Consider the following 17,473-nt stretch of genomic DNA (forward strand, 5'->3'; position numbering starts at 1 on the left):
TTCACGTTTATAATTTTAATAAAATGAACTGGTAAGAACAAATTATAATAATAAAACAGAAAAATATGAAATCATTTTTTCTTTAAAATAAAATTCACCAACTCTGTGAGACAAGCTGCCGTTTCTGCCGATGACTGGGCTTGACTCTCTTGAGCAGCAGCAACTTTTCGGAGCAAATCGTTGCTCGTTTCCATTTCGGTATGTATTGCCTTAAAAATGTTCAGTTCTTGGTCTTGAAGGTTCAAGGCTTTGTCACCCTTTGTTGTTCGTTTTGGTGCCTGAATTTTTGCTCTCATGGCCGCATATTGTGCAAGAGTGGGACTGCAGACAGAGCTTGCTTTAGGCACAACTGTTGGGGGTTTCTTACTGGATTCCTGTTTTGCTTCAGCCAGGGAATTGCCACTGCATGGGAGTGGGATTTAGCTGAACTTTTGCTATAGGTTTCTTCTCCTTCATTGGGGGTTTCTTACTGGATTCCTGTTTTGCTTCAGCCAGGGAACTGCCACTGGGAGTGGGATTCAGGTGCACTTTTGCTGTAGGTTTCTTCTCCTTCATTACCTTTAATATTTGAAAAACGTTGCTGGAGCTGATTGGTGTACTTTCACGACATTCCTCATCTGATTCTATCTCAATGCTGTCTACTTCAAAGTCAGGAGAAGTTAATTTCCTTTTTACAGTAGTGGAACGAGAGTAGGAGGGTGTTGAAGGGGTTTCCGTTTCTGTAAATAGAGATTTGAAAATGTTTATATTTTTGATCATTTTTAGAGGCATTCCTGAATTTTTGTACTAACCTCCAATTCCGAACTCTTCAATTCCAGCATGGCCTTCTGTAATGGTGTCCCCACCGGAGATCGCCAATATCCGTTCTTTCAGGGGGCTCAAGGTATCCGCTGGGATGCCTTCACCCCCCCCTGTTTGAGTAGAACTTCGTCTCAATGCAGCTTTGGCTGCTTTGGCTTTGCTCCGCATATCCTGCCAGGTCTATGGAACACATTAAAAAATAATGCATTAAGAAAAATAAAATTTTAAAGAAATTATAAAATAATTAGAATAAAAATTGAAGACAGAGCATTCATACTTTTTTCCAATCCGCTCCAGTTTTTACACAGCCATATTTATTAAGTTCTCTTGAAATTTCTTCCCATTTCTTCTTTTGATCTATAAATGTGAATGCTGGTGTTATCTGTCCCTTAGCAACAATGGGGCAGTTCTCTAGTAAGGAGACCATGAAGTCTTTTTGGTACTTATTTAGCTTCGCGGATCGTTTCACATTCACCTTATTTTCTGCTTTTTCAGTATCAGTAGTATTGCTGTAAAACAAAAATTATTATATTTCATTTATGGTAGATTTTCATTTTCAATTATCTAAAATCTAAATTTGAAATTATGGAAGTGAGCACATCAGTGCAATGAATTAAATACTTACCTCGCCATTTTATCTTTCTCTTCCGGATGGTTTACGTTTATAATAATTAATAAGTACAAAAATTATTATTTATTTAAACAATAATAACTGCATAAATTCAACAAATAATACACATTTATCAGTCTTCAGTCCGCCAAAATATCAAACAATCTTTTCTTATCATTGGATTGTGAAAAAAATCACAGATAAAGCACAGAAGAAATGCCATTATAACGACAGTTCATAATACGCTCCTCGATAGCGAAAAGCGGATAACGAATTCGTTATTCGTTCGCTATAATAACGACAGTTCATAATAGGGGTCCTGATTCAGTTAATCTTCTACCTCGACAAATGTGTCATGTTGAGCTGCAAGTGCCAGGTCATCTGTGTATAGGAAATGTCGTGTGTTTTCACCAATGGGTTGATCATTGGTATAAATATTGAAAAGCACCGGTGAGAGCACACAGCCCTGTGGTATGCCATTTTTCTGTCTTCTCCAGGCACTGCTTTTCCCATTAAGCGGTGGCATACTGTATCAAAGGCAGCTGTGAGGTCTACGAATACTACTCCAGTGACCTTTTTTCTTTTCGAAGCCATCCTCAATGTGCTGAGTCAGGTTTAAGATTTGACCTGTACACAACTTGCCTGGTCTGAATCCTGCCTGTTGACTGATTAGTCCCTTTTCTACACATTTGGCCATTCGATTCAGAATTACTCATTCAAAAATGTTATATAGGTGGCATAGTAACGAAATTGGCCTGTAGATCTTTGGATCGTTTGAATCTTTTCCAGGTTTTTGAAGCGCAATTACGTGAGCCTGCCGCCATAACCTAGGCATTTTGAGCTTTTCAATACAGGAGTTGAACATTTTTTGGATCCACATTATCGTTTTAGGGCCAAAATGCTTGATCTGTTCCCTGAAAATTGTGAACATTCGTTTTGGCACATTTTAAACATATACAAAAAAATAAACTTCAGAATAGCATTCTTACCTCACAGAGCCTTAATTTGAGAAAGTGTATGTGCCCTAAATTTTTCCTTGTGTGTGAATTCATTTATTTGAGTATGTTTGAAGAAAGTTGAGGTGTGATAGATCTGCGGTCATAAATGTGAGTGAAAAATGATTTGACAAAAAATTGAAAAAAATGCCATCGATTTGTTTTTCACCTCTTTCAACACATTTGACATTAGAGAAAACACAGACAAACTTTTTACCTCAATTCAGTGAAAATTGTGCCGGGAGCCTAACGTGAAATTTTTTCTTATTCTTGCTGACCTTTGAAGCCAGTTCTGTTTGAAAAACCATCAGCGGGTTGATTCTACTACTCATGTTAACATTTTATAAATACCGGATTTGAGTTTATTGCCCTCGTCCGAGCCAACAAAAAGGGAGTGAACCCAAAATCGTTAAAAATGAACCTTTTAGAAGTAAGTACCATAGTTATAAGAATTGTGTTCATACCTTCTCATCTCTCCAGTTTGTGATTTTATAGAATGTCAAATTATAGGTTTATTCAAAGTGTATGTAGATACGATAATAAGTAACTAAGTATGTAATGCATTATTCATATGCGAGTAATTTTAGCTATACAGTGAAAGTAGGTAAGTACATTCGATAAGAGTAGATTGTAGATTGTAGATAAGTAGGTAAGTAGATGTACCAAGCAAGCAAGACACAATTTTACTTACATTGAGGCCTAAATTATACCTATGCACTTGGGAACACATCAAATGAATTGAATATAATTATTATTATGCTATGTAAAATCATTAAATGTCTTTAAAAAATGTAAAGGGAAGATTTTTTTTTTAAATAAATAAAATTATGTAAATGTTTTTAAATATGCAAAAAAAATATTTTTTTTTCGTTGTGATTAGGTAGGTATTTATAAATATTGTTGTTTTTTTTTTCAAATATACTTCCGAACGTGAAACAATATAAATGAACAACATCATTTCTATATTACCTTTACCTTATATGGAAATGCAGCGGTGGTGGAAGTCATGATCATTTCCCCATTTCCTTTAAAACGTGAAAAGCTTGACTCATTGCAATTTGAAAACACGCAATCCACTGTTGTAACGATTAGCAGGAAACTTCAAATGTCGCTGATATTACAATATTTAAGATAACATCACTAACCATAAACCAGTATGTGGCCGAGATTAATCGCAAAATAACGTCCTTATGTAAATATTTTCGCGTAATATGTGTTAAATACGCAGAAATTATGGTTTCGAAATATTGACATAGTTACTTGGTTTTCGAAGAATTCGCATAAATTGGTGAAATTGAATTTTGAAAAGTGATTTTTATTGAGGTATTATTACACTATAACCTATTTGAAAAATTTTAACTGCTTGCGAGGAAACGGATGCGTCAGTTGGAAGAAAAATTTACAATAAATTTTCAATACAATCATTTACTTGTATCAAGTGTTAACATTATCCTTCGAAAAACCAAAATGCTGAACCAAGAACCATATTGTGGAGTCATAATTCAAGAAATTGGCGATTATTATGAGAAGAATATACATGTAAACATCACTATACCGATATGTTTGATAGGAATGATTTTGAATCTACTTAACGTATTGGTATTTACAAGGAAAACTATGAATTCACCACCAAACTTTATACTCGCTCATTTGGCCTTCGTAGATTTTCTAGTTTTACTAACAAGTATTCCATACTTTTGGATTGACTTCATTCTACCCAAAAGTGATATTCGCCGAGAACAATCTTACGCATTGACACTATTTTATTGGTATGCCGACGTTTTAGTAACCACGTTTCAGTTCATATCTGCATTTCTGACAGTGCAGTTGGCTGCATGGAGATACATAGCGGTAGTACATCCCATGGAACTATAATCTTAAAAGGGAAGCGACGTTGTATGTTGTAAAAAGTGAAGCTATCGCTATCTCTCTCTAACCAACGTTTTCGTCGCCGTTGTGATACGCGCCTTTTTTCAAATTTTGAACGCGCGACCAAGATTTTGACGTTTTTAGATTTTTTCAAATTTTTTTCAATTTTTTTTCAATTTTATTTTTAAATTTGCATAAAATAAGATTATTGCAGTCGACATTCATCATTTTTAAAGTTAATACAAAGAAGGTGTGTTTTTAAATTCGAATTTTCACTTATGTGAATCATTTTTTTCATGTTTTTTTCAAACAAGGATGATTTTTTTTTGGTAAAAATTTTTTCCAACGGTGAATCAGACTTTCCTTTTTTTTCAGCCTCCTAAAAGTTTGTCAATGCAAAATTAGATGTACGTACATAAGAATGTCGAATTGGTATGATTAGGAAAACGAACTCCTAATGAGAAATAGTACAAAAAAATTATACACAAAAATTCAAATTTCTTCAAAAAGTAAAAAAATTAACCTTGAAATGGCCTTTTTGTACTAAAACTGAATTGTAGGACCTTGGAACATGCTCTTTGATTCATTTTGGTTTAGTTCAAATCAAAAAGTTCCTGTTCAAAAGTTACCTTATTTTTTGGAGCTGAATTTCATTTTTCAATACCTATTTGAGCAATTTTTGAGAATCCCATTTGGCCTATTTTCCATGAAAAAAATAATAATTGATGAAACTTGGAAAGAGAACTGAAATTTGGTTTAAAACTCGTTTCGGCTTTCTGGTTGTAAACCATTCTGGGACTTCCAGTGGATTTTTTGTTTTTTTAGTTTGAAAAATCCTCACAAAAAATGACCACTTCAATTAATTAAAATCTATTGATTCAAATCCGAAATTTCTTCTATAACTGAATCGGTCAGTGCGGAAAGGGCATAAGTCCATTTTTGCGTTTTTCAGGAATAACAAAAAACTGATTCATTCAAAAATCAAAAAATTTCAGTAAACATGCTTAAGGTCATTGAAAGAGGACCCCAAGACACAACTTTTAGCGCAGTTTCCAAAAAAAAATATTCACGTGCGCCAGTGCTGTTGCTGCCTAAACAAATGGGACTTAGACCCTTTCTGCACCGAATTGACAAAATTTCTTTCAAAATTTCTCGGGCACGAATGGGGCTTGATTCTACATCTAAGTACATCATTTAGACTGCTATCTCGTTTAAATTGACCAAAAACCCCTTGAGTTCTAAGACTTTTTGCCGAAGTTGTTAATTTTTTCATCATTTTTCAGTTCAGAGATTAACTTAAATTTCAAAAAATGGTCTTCTCAAAAATGTTAGTTATTTTTCAAGGAATTTAAAAAATTTTACAAAAAAGTCATAAATGCGGATCCGCCCTTTTTCTGCGCCCAAATACCACTTTCCCGGCAGTTTAGCGGAAATCTGACATCACCAGTCGATCCGCCATACTTTGAAACCCCCATTTCCGCAAAAAATTTTTTTTTCAAAAATGTGACTTGTTACCTTTCTGCACTGACCGATTCAACTATAAGTACATATTTTTAAAAATTGTAATACATATGTACATAATTCATTGGAGGGAGCAATTGATTAGGCTGGTGGAAAATTAGGCGTAAATTGTTTGACTTTTTACATACCTACCTTAATCGAATGAAATCTTAATTTTCTCGTGAAAATTGATTTCAAAATAAATTCTCTAAAAATTGATCAAAAATGAAATTTAATGTTTTGCATTTGGTTTGTGAGTGATGTATTTTTGAAAGGTCTATCGAAACAACTTTTCACATTAAGAATGTTGTTTTACATTTTGAATATTGTAACATACGTTAATTTATCTATTTAATACATTATAGAAATGCATGCAGACTTCGGTTTCCTTATCATACCGATTCGCCATTCTAGTGTACGTACTACGTACATCTAATTATGCATTGAAAATTTTTTTAGGAAACTGAAAAAAAGTAGGAGAGTCTGATTCACCGTCGGAAAATTTTTTTACCAAAAAAATTCATCGTTGTTTGAAACAAAAAGAAAAAAATTATTCACATAGGCAAAAATTTGAATTTAAAAACGCGCCCGCTTTGTATTAACGTTGAAAATAATGAATGCTGATTGCAATGATCTTATTTTGTGCGAATTTCAAAAAAAAAAATTGAAAAAAAATTGAAAAAAATTTGAAAAAATCTAAAAACGTCATAATCTTGGTCCTGCGTTCCAAATTTGAAAAAGCGCGCGTATCATAACCGCGACGAAAACGTTTGTTAGAGAGAGATAGCGATAGCTTCACATTTTTCAATACGTTGTCGCTTCCCTTTTAAGATTATAGTTCCATGGTACATCCGTTGAAGGAACGTCATTGGTGCAATAAGAAAATTACTCGTAATATCGTGATTACTGGATACGTCGTATGTTGTGTATCGTATGCTATACCGTATTATTTGGCATTCGATATTGATGCGTCGTTGTACTCGTATAGTAATGGAAAAACCTATTACATAGTCACATCACACAGACATCCCATCATGCGTTCAATAGGAGACTTCATCTATGGACTAGTGGCCAAATTATTACCATCAGTTGTGTTAATAGGACTTACTTCCAGGTAAGTAATACATATCGCACCTTCGGAGTAAATAAGGTTACCTCTCAAAAAGTCGAAATTTACAAGAGAGTGATTTTCTTCTTTTTCAACTCTTGATTCATTATTTTCATCAACGTAGGTACTATAATTCAATGTAAGGAATGAATGGTAGGTACCTCATTTTATAGATTGGATATCGTACCTCCTCTTAGCATAATGAATACTCGGAAAAATAAGTTCTTAAAGAGGAAATTAGGTATTTTAATGTTTGGAAAAAATACCATCAGAAACCTAAAAAATGAATATGTTTGAATTTTTGAAATATTTCACCAATATGTAGACGGATGTGTGAAAAATCCACCTCCCCATAATTTGTCAGTGAATTTATGAGAAATGTCATTTTTCTGGAAATGATTTTACAAGTGATACGTACTTATTGGAAAAATTTTGCCACAGTTTTAAACAAATGAAAAGAACACAATTTTCGTAAAAGATTTTATCAGGGGTGAAACCGGGTCAAGTGGAATGATTTTTACTGACCAAAAATGGCGACTACTTGTTTCAACTTTGAGACCCCATAAATTTTTTGTTGTGTAGTCCCATCCTTTGGCTACAAAATGACTTCTCATTTTTCAAATTTGGTCCAAAAACTTGTGCTCCAGAATTTTTTTTCTGAATCAACTTTTTTCGTTCTACTTGACTCGATGTCGTATCCAAGAGGAAAAGATGGGTGGGTCAAGTAGAACGAAGAGTTTCTCATAAGAAAACAACAGAAAATTAACGTATGATTCTGAATTTTTAATATGATCTTCGCCTCAAGGAGAGCTCACATTTGATATTTTTACAAGCTCTCTACGGTGAAAAATATGTAATATAGACAGGAAGATCCGAAATTAGCATTTTGAGGCAACTTTTGAAATCACAAATGTTTGTGTCAAGAAAAAACCATATACGTATTTAATCAATAGAGTCCAATTTTGTAGAATGATGTAAATTAGCGTGTTATTTCGCAATTTAATGCAATTTTTAAAAAAAAATCATTTTTGACCTGTTTTTCTATATTTGAAATTTTATATCCCCCTTAAAACACCCCCAAAATGAAAATTTTTCGTTATACATATTACTGTGTGAAATCTCGAGCAAATTGGTTCATTTGGGGAGGCTGTAGTCGGGTAATTCTCAAAAAAAGGTAAAAATCGTGTACATGGCAAATTTCTTGAAGGTTTTAGCACGAATTTTTTTTTTTTTTTGGCCCATTCAAGGATCATCCTTTACACATTTTACATATGGTATTAAGATTTTTAGCCCCTCCTTTTATTGGTGTACATTTTGATTTTATACCCCAAATGTCCTTTGACTTGGCTGTCACACGCAATGTTTTTGAAAATGAATGTTATAGTGTCATGAACTTCATTTTTTTGGGGGAAAAATTGACACATTCTCATAATCATAGAACACGAAGGTCCATTATTGTGCAAATTGCAATTGCAATAAGTCCATAGGAAGCTCAAATTTCACATTTGAAAACTGTCACACACTTTTTGCGCAAATTTTAGAGCAATTTTCAATTATTTTTGCTAGTTTTCCAATCCAACATTTTTTTCTGGTAAGTGGCTGCACTGGTGTTCTTGTTTTCATAGAAATGTTACCCCGCAATGTTATTTTCAAAACCTACGCAATGGCTCGTTCTGATCGTACTTATCATCTCTGAAAATTTGATATTAAGAAAAATCGGTGGCCTTCGGCTTGCCTTTTTATTTACCCCGATGAACCCGCCAAAAACGATAATTGTGAAAAGGAAGTTATTCTACATGATAAGTACACATTTATTACGTTTTAAAAATCGAATAATGTCCAGTAGGTAAGGCTAGAAACGAAAAAACGTTGAGATTGTCCTTCGGCTTGTCCAGCGCCCATTTGTCCTTCGACTTGGCCAAATTTCAGACAGATGTACTTTTATCGCGCTAGTCGACATATTACATGATAATACAAGCAAAATTTGACATGTTCTCCCTCCCCACGCCTCACCTCGACGACTACCAAAAAAATAGGTCCAGATTCGAACTCTGCGGGATGAAAAACATAAATCGACATATTACACGATAATACAACATATGTATAAGCAAAAATTGACATTTTCCTCCCTCCCCACGCCTCACCATCCACCTCTACATAAAAAATAACTCCAGATTCGAATTCTACGACCTCGAAAACATATCAATCGACGTATTACACATCGATGAGTGTCGAATCCTAATTATCGTCGTTTTAGGGGGGTCAGGGCCCACAGGGGGATTGAATTGAGGCCAACACCAGAATAGGGATCTGGGACACCTATACAAATGGTTCCAACTTGAAATTTTCCAAAAAAATAATTTTTGTTTTTCAAAATTATGCACATCAAAATTAACCTTTTTTTTTTGAGAATTACCCAGGGTATTTCTATCTTTAAAATATTCAAAACTATTGAAACTGTTTTTCAACACTTTGAATATATGAAATTTATTTTAAAAAATGAGTTTTGTGAGATATAGGTAAGTACGTTTGTAACTCCAAACAACTTGCAATGTTTTTTGGGAATCTTGAGTTATACAACTTACGTTTTAACACGATCAAAGTAGGTGCCTATGAATATTGTGTATAGTCTAAAAGGACTGATCCAAGTAATAAATCATCATCTCTACATAGGTAGTGTACCCAACTCAAAGTGTAATTTTTGGTTGCAAAGGGGCCATATAAGCCCCAAAAATGCAAAAATTTCAAAATTGATTTTTTAATAAATATAACCTTATTACCTACTACGGAGGTGAGATATAATCAAGACAGACAAAAAGAAGTAATAATAAAGCTATGTAAAGGTCTCGAATTGGCTTCATTTTTCTTTTCTGATTTTCAGAATTGTCGTTACCTTATTAACCCGAAAAACTCTTCGCGAACAATTAATCTCATCCGCAAGCAGTCGAAATAACATAAAAAACGCCGAAATGAGACAACAAACCAACAGATCGACAGCGATATTATTGGCAGTTGCAACATTACTTTTCATTGTTGAATTTCTCAGAGGGATTCTATGGTTACTGAGAGTAATTAATGAGAATGATTGGTACAGATGTTACTATTCACTGATGTGGATATTTCACACAATAATTAATATTAATGCGTCCATCACATTTATAGTATACTACACTTTGAGTCAGCAGTTCAGAATCACATTCAAATCTTTGTTCAGTCGTCACCCACATACATCTACTCGTATTTCGCATCAAATACACGCGCTCCCTCCTTTAGGGGATATCAATGAAACAGATTCAGGATGGAAAACTTCGGAAGTTTAGCAGCAATAACAACTACATTCTAGTAGAAAATTTAAGCGATTTTTGAAAAAAAAAAAAAAAAAAATTCAAAACGATTTAGCGGCGTTTCCAGCAAAACTGTTCTCGAGAGGTGGCTGCGGGAATTTATTTTTTTTTTTACCAAATTCAGATCTTAGTTCGTGTTTTTTCATGGCGAAATGAATCTATAAAATTTATAGAAATTGTTTTTGATTTTTATATGTTTGACTCACCTCCGTCCCTAAAATTTTTGTCAATCTCTTCTTCGACTATTTCCGATAAGAGTCTTGGAATTTGCTGTTTTGCACCTTGAGCAAACTAGAATGGCAGGGAAGTAGGATATCTTGAAAATTGTGACAGTCAAATTTAGCCGTTCAAGAACATTTTCAACACGTAAAAAACGAACTTCAGAGCATGATTCTGACCTCACAGAGGCTCAATTTGAATAATTGCATATGCCCTAAATTTTTCCTCAAGGGCGAAAATTCGTTTCCCTATTTGAAGGTTTAGGAAAGTTGAAGCTTGATAGATCTGCGATCAAAGGTCAGTCAGATATTATTTGAAAAAAAATGAAGAAAACTCCATCGTTTTCTTTTTTTACCTCTTTTAATAAATTAAAGAAAACACGCACGAACTTCTAATCTCAATGTTGACCTCTGAGACCAGTTCTGTTTGGAAACCTACCAAGGGTTGATTCTACTACCCAAGGTAACATTTTTATAAATATCTGTTGAGAAGTTTATTGCCCTCCCCTCGAGCCAACAGAGAGAAGTAAACTCAAAATCGTTGAAAGAATTGTGTTCGTTTTATAGAATCTAAAATTATGGGTTCATTTTAAGAGTAGATACGATAATTAGTAGGTACCTACGTTATTTTTCATAAGCGAGTAACTTTAGCTATAGGCACAGTAACAGTAGGTACATAAATATAATTTATAATTATTATGCTATGATAAAATAATTAAATATCTTTAAGAATGTAAAGAGAAGATTAGTTTTTTAATTAATAAATTGTTTTGTCGAAATATTGGCCAAATTCCATTTCTTCTATGTACCTACATGAAATCAACAAAGTTCGTATAATCCTACAAAATGTTATCTTTGCGATATATGTAACTATACCGTATTGTACGAAGTAAAAGATTTTACGCTTTACAAGGGAACTACCTGAACCGGCAGAAACAAAAATGAACGAATCAAAGCTAGATCGAAAGGGGACCACCTCAGGACCCCAAATCCAAAATTTCAAGTGCTGAAGTTGATTTCTCGATTTTTGGTGAATTTTTGAAAATTGAAAAAACCAAAAAATTATCAATTAATACCAAAAATAGAAAATATTGATGAAAATGGAAATTTTCTCGGGAAGTGGTTCAGATGGCATCCCGAACACATTTACAACTATCGAAATTCGTAAAACCTCAATTCCAGTCATTCTGGAGCCTCCAGCGATTTTTTATCATTTCTCCAGAAACTTGAAATTGCTGTGGAACGGCTAAAAATCAACTTCAGCACAAAAAATGACGTTAACTGGAGCCTATGTGGGTTGCCTTTAACCAATTTTTGCGGTTGTCGCGAAAATCGGCGTCTGCCGGTTCAGATGTGTATTTTTGCCCACTGGAAAAAATGCCAAAATTTGAAAATGTTAAATATTCCATCTTTTGCGATGCTACCTATCCGAAATCGAGCTGCAACCTATTTTCGACGTTCCGAATTGGTAAAACCCCCATTTCGACCATTCTGGAGCCACCAGCGATTTTTTATTATTTCTCCAGAAACTTGAAATTGCTCTGGAACGCCCAAAAATCAACTTCAGCACAAATAACTTTAACTGGAGCCTATGTGGGTTGTCCTTAACCAATTTTTGTGGTTGTCGCGAAAATCGGCGTCTGCCGGTTCGGAGAAATGAACAAAAAATCGATGGAGGCTTCAGAATGGTCGAAATGGGGGTTTTACCAATTCGGAACGTCGAAAATAGGTTGGAGCTCGATTTCGGATAGGTAGTATCGCAAAAGATGGAATATTTAACATTTTCAAATTTTGGCATTTTTTCCGGTGGGCAAAAATACACATCTGAACCGGCAGACGCCGATTTTCGCGACAACCACAAAAATTGGTTAAGGACAACCCACATAGGCTCCAGTTAAAGTTATTTGTGCTGAAGTTGATTTTTGGGCGTTCCAGAGCAATTTCAAGTTTCTGGAGAAATAATAAAAAATCGCTGGTGGCTCCAGAATGGTCGAAATGGGGGTTTTACCAATTCGGAACGTCGAAAATAGGTTGCAGCTCGATTTCGGATAGGTAGCATCGCAAAAGATGGAATATTTAACATTTTCAAATTTTGGCATTTTTTCCAGTGGGCAAAAATACACATCTGAACCGGCAGACGCCGATTTTCGCGACAACCGCAAAAATTGGTTAAAGGCAACCCACATAGGCTCCAGTTAACGTCATTTTTTGTGCTGAAGTTGATTTTTAGCCGTTCCACAGCAATTTCAAGTTTCTGGAGAAATGATAAAAAATCGCTGGAGGCTCCAGAATGACTGGAATTGAGGTTTTACGAATTTCGATAGTTGTAAATGTGTTCGGGATGCCATCTGAACCACTTCCCGAGAAAATTTCCATTTTCATCAATATTTTCTATTTTTGGTATTAATTGATAATTTTTTGGTTTTTTCAATTTTCAAAAATTCACCAAAAATCGAGAAATCAACTTCAGCACTTGAAATTTTGGATTTGGGGTCCTGAGGTGGTCCCCTTTCGATCTAGCTTTGATTCGTTCATTTTTGTTTCTGCCGGTTCAGGTAGTTCCCTTGTTAGAGCGAAAAAACCACGATTGCTTCGAAAAAGCCCACTTTAGTACAGATCCCAAAGAGTAGTCTTGGATTTTGATGGCGATGGCCTAGATCGACGTGGAATTTCAAATACTATCTTTTGGAACCGGGCCAATCTTTCTTTCTCAAAGCAAGCTGGGCAGGGGCTACAGCGAAAAAACAACAAGTTTTTCAAAAATGACACCTGTTTGAGCCCGGGGCATCTACGGAGCTAAAAACTGTTCTGAGTAACTTACAACTCAGAATAAAGGTCAGCTTACTCAAAGATCGCGATATCTTTCCATCCACACGTGATGCTTATAAAAACGATAATTCTATTTTCCCTCTATTTGAGCACTTATTCACTGGAATTTCCACAATTTTTTCTCGGAATCAAACAAGTTCATATCAGGTTTATTTTCGAGTGAGCAATTTCGAAAGTACCAATCAAAAATGGTACCTTTCCTGTAGATAAGTATACCTACGTAACTGATCATCATTCCTGGAATATCACCATACACGTGGAAATGCGACACAGGAAATTTTATTTTATAAATTCTTCTCGAAATCAACAAAAAATTTACTGATTTCATTTTTTAAAACAACAGATTAAATATTCAAACGAACAGCGGAATATCCCGACTCAGAAATTTCTATCATTAAATTCAGATAACATCAACAGCATTGTCAATTAGTATGTGACTAAAATTGATCGCAAAATAAGCTATTTCTGCAGCACTTTTTCGCGTACCTAATTAATATGAGTTAAACGTGGAAATAAAAGTTTCGGTTTTAAAAATTAACGTAGTAACTAGCGTACAATAAACCCGCACTAATGTGATTTTCAAGTATCGATTATTTTGCCTTTGAAACATCAAAATGCCAACCGAAGATCCATGTGAAGAAATAAGAAAAATCAACTACTACTACTCATCGAGTACATATCAATGGATAAGCATACCGATATGCTTCATAGGGGCGATTTTCAATCTACTCAACGTATTGGTATTCACAAGGAAAACAATGAATTCGCCATCGAACCGGATACTCGCTCATTTGGCCTTTGCAGATTTCCTAGTCTTACTGTCTTATATTCCAAATAGCTTGCTGTGGAACATCGATCGTCGCAGTGATTTTTGCTTAGCCGAGAGTCACGGTTGGACAATATTTTATTGGTACAACGACATTTTCACATCCACGTTCCAGTTTATATCGATATTCCTGACAGTTCAGTTGGCTGTATGGAGATACATAGCTGTAGCACATCCGTTGAAGGAACGTTCTTGGTGCAGCATGAGAATCACTCGCAATGCCATGATTGCCGGATACGTCGTATGTTGCGTTTTGTATGCTGTTCCCTTTCATCTGTCATTTGATATCGAAACCATTGACAAAAATCAAAATACGAATGCACGTTACAAATTCACAATCGGCGGACATCCCATTATGTACCAAATAAGATGTTACATCTATGGACTAGTGATCAAATTATTACCATCAGTTGCATTGGTGGGACTTACTTTTAAGTAAGTATCAAAAGAAGCAATAATAAAGGTACATATTTAGGGTACATGTTGGCTTTCATTTTACTTTTTGACATTCCTGTTTTTAGAATCGTCGTTGTCTTATTAGCGAGAAAACGCCATCACAAGCAATTAACTGCTCAAAGTAACATGAAAAACCTCGAAATGAGACAACAAACCAACAAGTTAACAGCGATATTATTGACAGTCGTGGTATTATTTTTTATCGGCGAATTTCCAAGAGGCATGATATGGTTACTTGGAATGATCAATGAGCATCGCTGGGACACACGTCCTGGACATTATTGGGACACTCGTTACGATTCACTGGTACGGATATTTGTCACAATAGCTCATATTAATACATCCATCACATTTATCGTATACTATATTCTGAGTCAGCAATTCAGAAGCACATTTAAATCTTTCTTCAGTCGTAACCCACAAAGTATTACTCATCAAACGCATAAGCCTCTCGTTTTGGGTGATAGCGAAAACACCAATTCAGAAAGAAAAACTTTTGAATTTTAGTGTCAATAGTTCATGGGTTCTTGACTGTTCAACAAACAGAGACGGGTTCAAAAACGTCGACTTGAGATGAGAAAAATTTTTGACCAGAATTCTTCACATTCGCCGCAATTGTTTTGGCTTGGCCTTTCCAGTGGTGCCATTCTATGCAAATTAGTTGCAATGTGCACGGCGGGATTACCGATTTTTTAAATATTTTGCTAATCGGTAGAGATCATCAAACGATAAGAAATGGCCAATACCAGAGATCCTCACGAATTTTGTGCTGGTAAGAGGGGCATTCGAAGATGGTCAAAATGACTGCAAACTGAAAATTTTTAATGCCTAGAAGTCATTTCAATTACCTAACCATATGCATTAAATGTCAGATTCAACAATAATACAACTAACCAATTCAAATCATGTCAATATGATTTATTATTATAAAATCTGTCATTTAAGAGGACTAAAAATATAAATTAATCTAAATCATTTTATATTATAAATGAAGGCACCAGCCAATACTATGGGACTCGCGCTAAGGACTCAAGATATAATAATCATCCGATGTATTCGGATACCACTACATTAATTGATGCTGTTAGATTAAAGGTCATCACACAGATATATAATATTTTGTATACTTTTATTATTTGTGAATAAAGTGCTTGCTGCTCAATATTCGCGACTATTTACATCATTAAGATGGATTAGTGATTAATTAATGATGGCGAATCTACTCACCAGGTTCGCATACTGTCCATTTTTTCTGTCTCTTTTGCGGGTGTCCCCAATAATAGACAACATCGACAGAAATGTATTACACGAAGCACCTATTCAATGAGAAACATTATCGATGCCCCAGAAAGATCAATTAAATGCCCAATGGTACTGTGATCTATCATGTACATTTATTTAAATCACAATATAATCAAAAATTAACCACTTGACAAAGTGGGCAAAAACAGGAAAAGAGGGGAAGAGGAGGTCCTCTTCTTCCCATACATCTGTAGGATTTCATAGTGACAGAGCACCAGTGAGCTCGAGATACCAGCGCTGAGTAAAGATGTTCTCATGCACCAAGCTCTGCAATGGTACATAGTAGAGCTGAAAGCGGTACTCGCTAACAGAGGGTAACTACTGTACCCATACTGTAAATTCTCGCTACTCGCCAGTAGCTGGTATCAAGTTGAAAAAATGTCACACCAGTTCACATTGTAACTGGTAGCATATTGTATGCGTAGCAGGTGTACTGGCATTACGTCATCATTGCCAACAATCTTTGTCAGACATCAATCACACATAATATGAATGACAGGTATCAAAGTGTAACTCCTCCCACTTACGCATTATCAAATTTTGGGGTGCGTGCGCAGACTAAGTGCGAAAACAATTGGGTTGTGCTCGCTATACGCTACTATCCATACCCAAATCAACTACAGTGGAAATTGCTTACAACGAGATTGAAGGGACCAGACATTTTGCTCGTTGTATCCGGTCTCTCGTACTAAAAGGTATTGCATTTATAACGAGTATCTTATAATAACCGGATGTAAAAAGCTTCTCGTTATAAAATGATACTCGTATAACACGTGTAGGAAAAAATTGTCAATTTTACTACTATTTTCGACTTGTCAAATCGATCGGTAACAATTACAAATCATTTATTGAGCAGTTCTAGAGCCTCTAGCAGCTTTTTAGAAAGTTTTGTTTTTCTAAAAATGCCACAAAATCTGTCTGAATTTCAAAATTTCATCAAATTAACTTATACAAAACTTAAATTTGGGATTTAATGAATGTTTTTTGCATGAACACTCGTTATAAGCGGAAGAAAAGACAATAAAATGAACCAAATTTCAAGAATTTCAGCTCGTACTATCCGGATTCCTCGTTATAAATGAGCTCGTTCTAACCGGTACCATATTGTACATGTTTAAATGGCGTTGTGCTCGGGACCGAGCATTTTGCTCGTTGTATCCGAAATCTCGTACTAACTGATCTCATTATAAGCGATTTCCACTGTATATACATCCACTAAACTACTTATGTAGTGAGGCCATATCTCACCATATCAAATTTTTGCGTTTTTGAAATATTTTACCAATACGTAGATGAACATTTGAAAAAAATTTCCTTCCCTTTGCAATTTGTCAACGAATTAACTAAGTATCTATGAATTTTCATGCTGAAATTTCCTATTGACGAGGCTGCAGCCTCTCCAAATGAACAGATTTTCTTGAGATTTCGCACAGTATAGCAATTATGATGTAAATGACCCTTTTGTATGGTATACAACCAACAATTTATATTTGGGGGTGAGGGTTAAAGGGGGAAAGAAATTTTCAAATTAAGAAAAAGGAGGTCAAAAATGACTTTTTTAAAAATAGCATTAGGTAGACCTATATTTCAAAATGACACAAAAAATTTACATCAC

The 17,473-nt window shown here is 34.9% G+C and overlaps 2 protein-coding genes across 2 annotated transcripts; one reads left to right on the forward strand and one right to left on the reverse strand.

Moving 5' to 3' along the window:
* Positions 1-6: 6 nt before the first annotated feature.
* LOC135837752 (uncharacterized) lies at positions 7-1,570 on the reverse strand. The gene is made up of 4 exons (XM_065353135.1): positions 1,427-1,570; positions 1,079-1,310; positions 792-981; positions 7-719 (listed from the first exon to the last, which is right to left on the reverse strand). Exons 1-4 carry the CDS (start codon positions 1,432-1,434, stop codon positions 385-387), a joined length of 765 nt encoding a protein of 254 aa, XP_065209207.1. The 5' UTR covers positions 1,435-1,570; the 3' UTR covers positions 7-384.
* A 12,142-nt stretch (positions 1,571-13,712) lies between these two features.
* On the forward strand, positions 13,713-15,708 carry LOC135834495 (FMRFamide peptide receptor frpr-18-like). The gene is made up of 2 exons (XM_065348387.1): positions 13,713-14,535; positions 14,622-15,708. The coding sequence occupies exons 1-2, from the start codon at positions 13,889-13,891 to the stop codon at positions 15,061-15,063; spliced, it is 1,089 nt and encodes a 362-aa protein (XP_065204459.1). The 5' UTR covers positions 13,713-13,888; the 3' UTR covers positions 15,064-15,708.
* Positions 15,709-17,473: the final 1,765 nt, after the last annotated feature.

This window comes from Planococcus citri, chromosome 2 (assembly GCF_950023065.1).
Source record: "Planococcus citri chromosome 2, ihPlaCitr1.1, whole genome shotgun sequence".
Classification (NCBI taxonomy): Eukaryota; Metazoa; Arthropoda; class Insecta; order Hemiptera; family Pseudococcidae; genus Planococcus; species Planococcus citri.

Excerpts from the sequence above, each read along its gene's own strand:
- LOC135837752 (XM_065353135.1), bottom strand. Across the intron at positions 982-1,078 it reads CTGGAGCGGATTGGAAAAAA|ACCTGGCAGGATATGCGGAG; the intron begins GTATGAATGCTC and ends TGTGTTCCATAG. Across the intron at positions 720-791 it reads TGAAGAGTTCGGAATTGGAG|AAACGGAAACCCCTTCAACA; the intron begins GTTAGTACAAAA and ends CTCTATTTACAG.
- LOC135834495 (XM_065348387.1), top strand. The coding sequence starts at position 13,889 with ATGCCAACCGAAGATCCATGTGAAGAAATAAGAAAAATCAACTACTAC. Across the intron at positions 14,536-14,621 it reads TTGGTGGGACTTACTTTTAA|AATCGTCGTTGTCTTATTAG; the intron begins GTAAGTATCAAA and ends TCCTGTTTTTAG.